The sequence below is a fragment of the Hemiscyllium ocellatum genome, chromosome 17, assembly GCF_020745735.1.
Source record: "Hemiscyllium ocellatum isolate sHemOce1 chromosome 17, sHemOce1.pat.X.cur, whole genome shotgun sequence".
NCBI lineage: Eukaryota > Metazoa > Chordata > Chondrichthyes > Orectolobiformes > Hemiscylliidae > Hemiscyllium > Hemiscyllium ocellatum.
Window position 1 is genome coordinate 52,651,728 of NC_083417.1, and position 12,085 is coordinate 52,663,812.

At 38.9% G+C, this 12,085-nt stretch overlaps 1 protein-coding gene across 4 annotated transcripts in view; it reads left to right on the plus strand.

Annotated features, from left to right (window-relative positions):
* ripor1 (RHO family interacting cell polarization regulator 1) overlaps nucleotides 1-12,085 on the plus strand; it is a 325,031-nt gene that overhangs the window by 215,521 nt on the left and 97,425 nt on the right. For all 4 annotated transcript variants that reach the window (XM_060838161.1, XM_060838160.1, XM_060838159.1 and 1 more), the window contains 3 exons: nucleotides 3,215-3,293; nucleotides 7,171-7,194; nucleotides 8,015-8,068. In XM_060838161.1, coding sequence (XP_060694144.1) covers nucleotides 3,215-3,293; nucleotides 7,171-7,194; nucleotides 8,015-8,068 — 157 coding nt within the window. The remainder of the gene's footprint in view (nucleotides 1-3,214; nucleotides 3,294-7,170; nucleotides 7,195-8,014; nucleotides 8,069-12,085) is intronic.

Genomic DNA, 12,085 nt, shown 5'->3' on the forward strand with positions numbered 1-12,085 from the left:
GTGTTGAATCCAACCGATGTGGACAGTGACAAATGAAGAGATGAGTACTAGATCGTGAAAACCATTAACTCCTGAGCGCCAGTGGAAAGAACAGTAATTTTGGCTTGAAGTTATTAACTAAATTACTGTACAATTGTCAATGAGTCCCAATACCCACTCTGGTTCCTGTAACTTGTTGACAATTTGTAACCAATGAGAACTACAAACACAGTTCACTTGGACTAGAAGTGGAGGTCAGTTCTTTTGACAAAAAAAAAACTGGAGTGCAATATGTTTACTTTGAGAATGTTTTGATGATCACTTGTCAGATCTTCCCACTCACCTTCGTCTAAGAGCAGTGCCTTTTTGAACATTCACCTATTGCTTAACTTGCTGATTCACTTTTGACAAATATGTGAATTATGGTTGTTTCATGAAAGAGACCCTACAAATAGTTTTGCTCTACTCTGACTCTGCAGAAAGAGACAATTAAAGATATTCACACTTTTTTAATGTAATTAATAATTAGAAAAGTCCAAAATATTTACTTCTGGATACATGTTAATCTTTGCGATTTATCCAGCGAGTAAAGCTACCCTACTCCTTCAACTGGAAATTTGAATGTCCAAACAGAATGGTAGCTATTGTGTTGAAAACAATATTGGATGCAGTAACTGAAGAGGAAACTCCTCTACCATCATAATATTATCAATTTTATATGTAAAAAAACTTGTTTAAAAGATTTTTAAAAACTTGTAATGCTCTATTTCTGCTGTTGGTAAATAGTTGTGATTGGAGTTTATTCTGGTGAAATGAAAGTTGAAGTTGACTACCAAAAGTGTCTTATTTATTTTCTGCTTTGACAACTTCGTAACAGTTCCGTTTTTAAGTTTAGGTAATGAGCACAGTTTTCTGCGGATGTTCACTAGAAAGATTTTAGATGAACGCCCAATTCCTGGTCCACCTAAGGCTCAACTTAGTACCAGCTTTCCATTGAATCATAGTTGTGGTGGTCTTCGGATAGTGATCTTCTAACAAGAAAGCCCTACTCTGGGGAAAAAACAAATCATAAGTTAATATGAATTCTTCTGGATATAATCTTATTTTAAACATAGACCAATACCAATTTTAACACAGTGCGCGTTCATTCTGAAAAAGAGAGTCTGGTTTGGAAAGTAATGTTGGTCACTTTATAAATTTGTGATATAACTCTGCATGACTTTGCATTCTACTCTGTTGATTCAGCGCTAAATTTATTGATAGGACTGGGGTTCATTTTTAATTGAATTTGTCAAATAAATAATGTATGTAATAAAGACGTTCCCTGAGATTAGTCATTCACTGAGCTGACAGACAGAATGAAGGTTGGCATGATGATCAAACTGGGCGTTTTGGCCCCCTCTCTCTAATGGAAAGAGACATCTGGGATTTATAGACTAAATTGCATTCTGATCCTGGCCAAAACAGATATATATCTGTGGAATGTTTTGGAGGTAAGAGGAATAATTATACACTGTAACCTAGTTCAAAATCCTTGGTAGAAGGGGGCATGGAAATTGCAACTTTCACTGCTATCTAACCTTTTGTCTTTAAAAGATTCCATAATTGTAGAGTCAAAAGTACAAAGCACAACTGTTGACAAGTTCCTGTCTTCTTTTCACTTCCCAGTTTCACCTTTTCTCCCGAGATGGCTTCCCATCATTGGGATAAGTGTTGATGCACTATCCTTGTAGATTTCCCCATCAATCACTAACCATTTGATATGACATATAACTTAGGATTGATTCAAGTGCTGGGTCATTTTTTAATTGCATTTTCTAGTCTTATTATATAAGGGATACGGTTAATTAGAAGGCAGAAGAGCTTTATAGAGTCATAGAGATGTACAGCATCGGCCCAACCCATCCATACCAACCAGATATCCCAACCCAATCTAGTCCCAACTGCCAGCACCCGGCCCATATCCCTCCAAACCCTTTCCATTCCTATACCCATCCAAATGCCTTTTAAATGTTGTAATTGTACCAGCCTCCACCACTTCCTCTGCCAGCTCATTCCATACCCTCTGTGTGAAACAGTTGTCCTTTAGGTCTCTCTTATATCTTTCCCCGCTCACCCTAAACCTATGCCCTCTAGTTCTGGACTCCCCGACCCCAGGGAAAAGACCTTGTCTATTTATCCTAATTATGTCCCTCATAATTTTGTAAACCTCTATAAGGTCACCCCTCAGCCTCTGATGCTCCAAGGAAAACAGCTCTAGCCTGTTCAGCCTCTCCCTATAGCTCAAATCCTCCAACCCTGGCAACATCCTTGTAAATCTTTTCTGAACCCTTTCAAGTTTCGCAACATCTTTCTGATAGGAGGGAGACCAGAATTCACACAATATTCCAACAGTGGCCTAACTGATGTCCCATACAGCCGCAACATCACCTCCCAACTCCTGTACTCAATACTCTGACCAATAAAGGAAAGCATACCAAAGGCCGCCTTCACTATCCTATCTACCTGCAACTCCACTTTCAAGGAGTTATGAATCTGCACTCCAAGGTCTCTTTGTTCAGCAACACTCCCTAGGACCTTACCATTAAGTGTATAAATCCTGCTAAGATTTGCTTTCCAAAAATGCAGCACCTCACATTTATCTGAATTAAACCTCATCTGCTACATCTCAGCTCATTGGCCCATCTGGTCCAGATCCTGTTGTAATCTGAGGTAATCTTCTTTGCTGTATCAACTACACCTCCAATTTTGGTGTCATCTGCAAACTTCCTAACTGTACCTCTTATGCTCGCATTCAAATCATAAAGTAGAGGACTTATGGTGTCAGACTAACAGTTGTGTTTTTTTTAAAACTGCAACACTAAAGATAGGGGGAAAGATATTAAACAGGGTCACCATGGTTTGGGTGTGTTGGGGATTGAAAAGAAATGAGGTGTATTTTTGAAATTCTAGTCTAAACACACTAAGCATCAGTATTTAATGAAAGTGGCATGCATTGGATTAATGAGCCTGGACGTCAAATGTCTAGGTTTAACAAGACATTCTGGATGGACCAAGGCAAATCAACAACTGGTACTAATAAATTGTAACTGCCTGTAAGTTGAGATGGTTATTGCTCACTTACAGCATGAGGAACTATTTCCTAACATGCACTTACTATTAGTTGTTAAGATAATAGTCAAACTGTGTCTGCTACATTTGTTCTGAAAAAGTGTTGTTTATCCTATTCTTACAGTGCATACTTGCAAGTTCATCAGCTGGAGCTTGACAACTTAACAGCTCAGCTCAAAGATATGAAAAGAAATTCCAGATTGGTGAGTAATGTTGCTTAAGTAACACCTGAAGTTGTGCAAAGGTGTTGGTTTTAATATGCAGTAATTTTAGACCCTGTAATGTTCAATTAAAGACACAGTTGAATCTTTATGCATGTCCCAGTACAAAAATTCTGACAGTTGCATTGTATTGTCTGATTTCAATGATAGACTGTAGGATCCAAGGGCAAAAGCTGCCCATGCTGCCCATCGGTTCCACTCCACCATTCAATGAGATCAATTCCACTTTCCTGCCTTTTCCTCATAACCCATGGTTCCCTTATTGATTTTAAAAATATGCCTATTCTCATCCATGAATATATTTAATGACCAAACCGTCACAGCCCCTGTGCTTCATCACCAGCTGAGAAAAAAATTCTTCCTCTTAGAAGGGCACCATGTATGGGCACAGGCTTGGAGGGCTTAAGGGCCTGTTCCTGTGTTATATTCTTCTGTTCTTTGTTTCTTGTCTTAAGAGGGCAACTCCTTTCTCTGAGATTATGCCCTCTGGTCCTAGATTCTCCCACAAGGAGAAATAGCCTTTCTGCATCTATCCTATCAATCCAATTTAGAATCGATGTTTCAATAAAGTCGTCTCATTTATTCTCCTAAATTCCAATGAGTACAAGCTCAAGCTGCTCAGCCTCTCCTCAAAAAAAATCCCTCCACATCCAGGATCAACGTAGCGAACTTTGTCCGGACTGCCTCCAATTTTCTATCCGTGCTCATACATCTAACCCCATAGTCTGTTGTAACATTAAGTAGCCTATGTGTGAACCATTATTGAATGCCTTTTGGAAATTCAATATATATTTCCTTAGATCAGGGATCAAAACTGTTCAGTATTTAAGTGTGGTCTAACCAGTGCCGAGTGTAGATTTAGCAAGTGTGTCTCATTTTTATACTCCATTGCATTTGAAATAAAGGGCAGCATTTCATTTGCCTTCACTAATACCCACTGGACTTGACCACCTTTTCTATGTGGTTCATTCACGATTTCCACCAAGTCTCTCTTTGCTGCAGCTTGCTGCAATCTTTTCTCATTTAAAAAGTATTCTGTTCTTCTCTTCCTGCCAAAATGCATAACCTCACATTTTTATATTCCATCTGTCAAATCTTTGGCTTAATCTATCTGTATCCCTAAGTAGACGACTTATGTCAGCTCCATTATTTGCCTTCCCATTTACTTTTGTGTTATCTGTAAATATGGTGACAGGACATTAACTTCTATGGCGACAGGGTGGTCTGTAGTTAGCACCACTGTCTTCACAGCACCAGGTACCCAGGTTCAAATCCACCTTTGGGCAACTGTCTGTGTTGCATATTCTTCCTGTGTCTGTGTGAACTTCCTCTGGGTGCTCCAGTTTCCTCCCACAATCCAAAGATGTGCAGGCTAGGTAGATTAGCCATGCTAAATGCGGGAGTACAGGGATAGGGTTGGGGGGTAGATCTGGGTGAGGTGCTCTTTGGAAGGTCAGTGATGGGCCTAATGGCCTGTTGCCACATTGCTGAGATTCTATGAAAATCCAAATGATTAATATACTTCGTAAATAATTGTAGCTCCCACAGATCCCCGTCTCACTCCACTAGTTACAGTTTCCATTCTGAAAATGTCTCCTTTTATTCAATGTTCTGTCTTCTATTAGTTAGCCATCCTCTATCCATGCTCATAGATTACCTGTAACACACGGATTGTTGTCTTAAGTAGCCTTATGTGCAGTACGTTATTGAATACCTTTTGGAGATCCAAATATGTTATATCTTCCGGTTCCCCTATGTATCCTGCTTGTTACCACCTCAAGGAACTGTTGTAAACTTTCAGGCATGATTCACCCTTCGTGAAGCCATGCTGAGTCTCCAGGTTATATTATGTGTTTATAAATATTCTGCTATTACATCCTTTATTTTAGTCTAATATTTTCCCAATGATGTACATTAAGCTTACTGGCCTATCATTACCTGCGTTTTTAAAATTTTCCTCCCTTTTTAAATGATGTTACTTTAGTAATTTTCCTATCCACTGGGAATTTTCCAGAATCTAAGGATTTTTAGAGGATTATAACCAATGCATCCACTATCTTTGTAACTAATTCCTTAAATCTCCAGAAGCAGTCAGTCAGGTCCAGGAACATATTGCCTTTAGTCCCATCTCTAATGATACCTAATGTGTTTATGTTTCCTCCCCTCCCCCTTGATTATTTCGTATTTTGTTTTACTATTTGCATCCTCATCATGAAGACTGATGCAAAACATTTTTTCAACTCCTTTGCCATTCCCTGGCTTTCCCTTATTTTCCCAGCCCCATTCTGTAAGGGTTTTATCTTGCCTCTCTTTTCTTTTTATATCTTTAAATAAACTTTTATTGTCTGTTTTTTTGTAAAATATGCTGGTTTGCCCTCATAATTTTTTTTTCCTTCTTCGTTATTTTCTGGCCTTTTTTTTGTTGGTGGTTTTGAAACTTTCCCAATCCTCTGATTTACCACTAAGCTTTGCCAAGTTTTCTTTCAATTTGATATTTTCCTTCACTGATTAACGTTAGGTTTTTCCCCTTCTTAGAATCCTTGTTCCTCACTGTGATAGATCTTTGTTGTGAGTCATGAGCTATTTTTTAAAATGTCAACTAATATTCACCAACCATTTTTTCTGTTAAACTTCCAGTACATTCTAGGTAAAAACAATGACTGCAGATGCTGGAAACCAGATTCTGGATTAGTGGTGCTGGAAGAGCACAGCAGTTCAGGCAGCATCCGAGGAGCAGTAACATCGACGTTTCGGGCAAATTTTGTGCTCTTCTAGTACATTCTAGCCAACTCTGCCCTTATTCCCATGCATTACTTTTATTTAAGTTGAGCACAATTTTTCCTCACTCAGGTTTTTAACTCAGAAGCTGAATCCTAATTGCTACCATGTTATGGTCACTGTATAGATATCTTTTATTCTGAGATCATGTTTTAAACATGTCGAGTATGTTGTAGTATAATTCATGGGAATAAGGGCAGGATTGGCTAGAATGTACTGGGAGTTTAGCAGAAAAAATGGTCAATGAATGTTAGTTGACATTTTAAAAAGATAGCCCGATTTGCCGTTTGGATCCTCAACAGATTAATAAAGGAATCTGTCCCCAATGCACTCTATAGATTTTTCCTCATGGCTGCATCTACTAGTTTGTCTGTTCTAATCTATATGAAGTCATCCCTGATTAATGTGTGATGTGGAGGAGCCAGTGTTGGACTGGGGTAGAAGTTTCAAAATCATACAACGGGTTATAGTCCAACGGGTTTATTTGGAAACGCTAGCTTTCGGAGTGCTGCTCCTTCATCATGTGGTTGCTAGATGATTAATGTAATACCTTTTTTACGTGGCCCTTTGAATAACTTGAAAAAGATACAAGATTTATATTTATATATTGCAGTGGTAAATCTTTTTGAAATTGCACTGGTGTTCATAAACTTGTGTTTAGTTAACAAAGGACTTGAACATACAGTTACTTTGTTAATTTGAAGCTTGGGCTACAATGGAATGTGCAGAAACTCGCTGCACAAGTGGATTGGTCTTTCGCTCTGCTTTCAGTCTCAGTTACACATGTCCCATAAATGAAGTTTCCTAATTTTGCAAGACAGAAATAGTTTGTAATACATGGTTACTTGACACCAATTCCATTTCAATTTTTAGAATCAAGTGAATAATTTATAAACAAGCTTTAACATTTTGCCTGAGATTTTAATGTTAAAATGAATATTGAAATAGAATTGTGACTTTTCTTTTGAAACAATTATTTTTATTCCCCTTGCATTTTGATTGTCACCAATTTCTACTTCTGTACGTTGCATTCAGTTTATAAGAAGTGTCCATTATAACTCTTCTTTCTTTTTGTTTTTAGGGATTTCTATATGATCTTGACAAGGTATGAGGTTTCAGTATTGCTTGCTTTCTAATGTGAGTTGACATAATGAATTGAATAAATGTGGGTTAGTCCAAATGACCTTGGTTTGGCAAGGCAAACATAGAAACTTGTCAAGTATGTTTACTTGTTCAAAACAAATGTACAAACAATGTCACAAACAGGTCTGTGATTCTTAAATTCTATCTCTTTTGCTCTAGTTACCTGTCTGCACGTTGTTCATTGCTGTCCTGCCCAAGACCACCCACCTTGTTATTGAATAAAAGTCTTCCAGCATTCAAAATTTTTAGTTAGACTACTGGGGGGATGGTAGGTGTAGGTTCTGAGTAAAAGCTATTGTAAATTTAATGAAGGACGCTATTTCATGTTAACTGTTGGTAAACAACTTTATTCCTGCTTCATTGCCAATGCTCCTCTCTGACTAGGCTGTACTAAATGTCTCACAAAGTGTTGGTCTTCACTGGCCTTTTCTGTTTACCTTGTTTCTCACATTTCCCTAAAACAAACTTTCTTTGAGAACATTCTATCTTTCCCATGCAGCGTAAATCTGAAATTTGTTGCAGAATTATGTGCAAATTTGCAGCATTCTGTGAAATGTTTGTGCTTTTCATGATTTGGATATATCGCTGACTGTGAGTACATAGTGAATTATACATACTCTTGTACTGGAAAATATGAATAAAAATTTAGATTGGTTTAAGCATAAAAGCATCTCCAGTTTGTTTAATGTGCTTCCAATAAAAGACTTGCCAAGTCTGTTAAACATTTTCTTTCTCTTTCTCTCTCTCTCTCTCTCTCCCCCCTTTTTGCTGCCTCCTGACAGCAAATCAAGTCAATTGAAAGGTTTATCCGGAGACTGGAGTTTCATGTTAGTAAGGTAAGAAACTACAAAATGGTCAGTCCCCGGCCCCTACTTGGGGTCTCAACCCTCTTTGGATTCAACCTGGCTTGATACCAACAGTTATAACTTATATATGTTCATCAAAATGTGTTTTGCAACAAAATAAAATCAATACTTGAATGCTTTTCTTATGGCTAAAGGGTTATTACTGTAGCATGTTTTGGCTGGAAATTTTAAATTGTTTACCCAGGTTTTCCTGTGACTTTGACATGTCAGATAATCCAGCTTGTGTTCTCATCAGCCCAAAAGTTGGCAGTTGGGAAGGCATCTCAAGTGTCTTGTGTTCTCACAATGTACATATTTTGACTTGTGTTTTTATTATGTTTCTATCTATGAAAACTAATAATGACAGGAGGCTGTATATCAAAAAATGTCTGATGCAGATACAACCACACTTTGTGCTCATTGCAAGTGGAATCCACTGGAATATCATAGGATAAATTTCTATCAAGCTATAACTATTTGCTTTTGATAATAATGTATAACATTTTGTACTAACCTTTCTGGATAGGACTTAGACTTCTGAATTTCTGAAAAAGGTTTTCAGCTGGCTCATTTACAATTGAAATGTGAAATTTTGAAACTTCCTGCTGGCATCAATGTCCAGGAGGCCTAGAGCGAAGCTTGGGCCTGGTAAAGCCTTATTTGAGTTTCAAAAAGTTTAGAAATGAAGAGTTTAAGTTTCATAGACACTTGCTTCCAGTGCTGTGTTTGTCCACATGAAATTGTAATTTTAGGAGCTGATCTATTCAGTTAGGCAATTACTCCATGAATCTTGTTTTTCTTCTCATTTTTATTTTGAATCTTGTTTACCAGAGTTCACTGGGCAGTGAGCTGTTTTTGTTTTTTGGAATATTTTTCTGCCTGTACTTTGGTTGCAGCAGCCAACATTAACAAAACAATGAGGTGGCACCATATAAAACGCTGCCAATAAAAACCAGTCTTGGAAGATTCTGGTGTGTGTGTGTGTGTGTGTGCGCGTGTGTGTGTGCGCTCGCATATATACAAATACATGGGGGGGTGTTTCAAAGGAGACTGTGTCTTTACTGGTCAACCTCACAAAATGGACAGTATGCACCTCCAGAGAATATAGATTAGATTCCCTACAGTGTGGAAACAGGCCCTTTGGCCCCACAAGTCCACACTGACCCTCCAAAGAGTAACCCAATACCTCTGACTAATGCACCTAATACAATTTAGCATGGCCAATTCACCTGACCTGCACATCTTTGGATTTTGGGAGGAAACCGGAGCACCTGGAGGAAACCCACGCCAACACTGGGAGAATGTGCAAACTCTACACAGATAGTCACCCAAGGTTGGAATCGAACCTGGGACCCTGGCGCTATGAGGCAGCAGTGCTAACCACTGAGCCACCATGCTGCCCCTATATCGTTTATAAGAACTCCTCACCTTCCCAAAGAAGTGAGGGTCACCATGTTTTCATGACTCTTGTGTGGAGAGCAAGTAGTTTGTGCCATCAGCAGTGCTCCCTCTTGAATTGGAGTGTGTGTGGTAGTCACTCTGAATGAGGAGGACACTTGATTATGGCAAGAGTTTGTCCTTTTCATTTTTTAATCATAGGGAGGTTGTTGTGTTGCAGCTGCTGTACAGTTCCCATTGATCAGGGAACTCTCCTGTTCTTACTGACTGTTATTGGCAGAGTGGAAGTAATGACAGATTAATGATCAGTCTGTTTGGTTCCATTATGATGCATCTTCCATGTCCAATCAGTCCACTGGGAACTTGAACCCAGCGCTTCTGGCCCAGAGGGAGAGACAATACATTTTCCCAAGATGAAAACTTTTTGAAAACATAAGTCAAAACAACTACACTTCGAATAAATATTTTGGATGCCTTTCCAATAGCAAGCTTCTGGGATGAGGTGTAAGCATCTGAAAGTATTGAGGCATGCTTTAAGCACCACCCACTATTACAACAACATTCGGACTTGAGGGAGAAAATAGCTTAGAAACCAGGTTTTGGTAACGTGATTGGCTCTGCTATAATGGGGGGTATGTCAGGTTCCAAGCAATCAATTCTAATAGGGACCTTATTGGTCTGGCGCATGAATGGACATCTCTGCAGCCGTCAGCAAGACATTAGGCTGTTATGTTGCCTCCTAGTTCCAGGGACAAGGATGTCTCTATGTGGGTGCAGAATGTGCTGAAAGGGGAGAGTGACCAGCAGGAAGTTGTTGTGCACATTGGTACCAACGACATAAGTATGGAACGGAATGAGGTTCTCAGAGACAATATAGGAAACTAAGCACAAGGTTTAAAAACTAGGTCCTTAAGGGTAGTACTGGTGCCAGTGCTAATGAGGGTTGGAATAGGAGGATAGAGTGGATGAATGTATGGCAGAGGAGTTGGTACAGGGGGCAAGCATTCACATTTTTGGATCATTGGGATCTTTTCACTGGCAGAAGTGACCTGTATAAGAGGGACGGGTTCCATCTGAATTGGAAATTCAACGTGACAGTGAGAAAATAGAAAAGGCTGAGGTTGGTACTGGCTGAGGCAGAGCAAGTCAAAAAGTCAAGACAGACAGGAGGTTGGCAGAGAATGAGGCAAGACTGATAAGTTAAACTGCATTTACTTCAATGCAAGAAGCCTGACAGGTAGGGCAGATGAACTCGGCATGGTTGGGAAAATGGGACTGAGCTATCATAGCCATTCCAGAAATGTGGCTCAGGGATGGGCAGACTGGCAGCTTAGTTCCAGGATATAGATGTTATCAGAAAGATAGGAAGGAAGGCAAAGAGAGGAGTGGGAGTGGTGTTTTTAGTTAGGATTAATCTTCTTGCAGCTGTACTTAGGAAAGATATTTCTGGGAGATCATCTAGTGAAGTTATATGGGTGAAACTGTAAATGAGAAAAGAAAGATTATCTCATTGGGATTGTATCATAGGCTCCCCATTAGTCAGTGGGAAATTGAGAAACAAATATATAAGATGATTTCAGATATCTGTTAGAATAATAGGGTTTTAATGGTAAGGGATTTTAACTTTCCAGACATAGATTGGGACTGTCACAATGTTCAGAGCTTGGATGGAGGAACTTAAGTATGTACAAGAAAACTTTATTCTTCAATATATTGATGAACCTACTACAGAAGGAGCAACAGTTGATTGACCTTCTTTTGGGAAATATGGGGGTGTCAGTGGGGGAGCACTTTGGGTCAAGTGATCATAATTGTATTAATTTTAAAATAGTTGTGGAAATTGAGTAAAAGTTAAGGGTCTAAATTGGAGTAAGGCCAATTTTGACAATATTAGACAGGAAGTAGCTTGGTTAAGGCTATTCGCAGGTAATTGGAATTTGGGAAGTGGAAGGCCTTTAAAAGTTAAATAACAAAAGTTCAGATAGTTAATGTGAAGGATAAGGCTGGTGGCTGTAGGGAATGATAAATGACTAGAGAAATTGAGGCTCTGGTCAAAAAAAGGAAGAAGCATATGCCAGGTATAGACAGCTTGGATCAAGTGGATCCCTGGAGGACTATAAGGGCAGTGGGAGGGAAATCAGGAGGGCAAAAAAAATGACATAAGAGATCTTTGGCAAATAGGGTTAAGGAGAATCCATGGAAATTCCATAAGCACATTAAGAGCAAAAGAGTAACTAGGCAGAGAATAGGACCCCTTAAAGATTAGTGTAGCTGTCTATCTCTGGAACCACAAGAGATGGGTAAGAAATTAAACTAATATTTCATGTCAGTCCTTACTATGGCGATGGGCAAAGTTAGGGTACCTTGGAAATGACTAGTGATGTATGAAAATAGTTCGTATTACAGAGGAAAATAGTTGGTATTACAGAGGTCTTAAAACCTATAGATAAATCCTCAGAACTTTGTGGGAAGTTAGGGAAGTGATTGCTGCATCCTTTGCTGAGATATTTGTACCATCAACAGCCAAAGGTGAGTTGCTGGAAGACTGCAGAGTCGCTAATCTGATGCCATTACTTAAAAAAGGCTGTAAGGAAATTCCAGAAAACTATA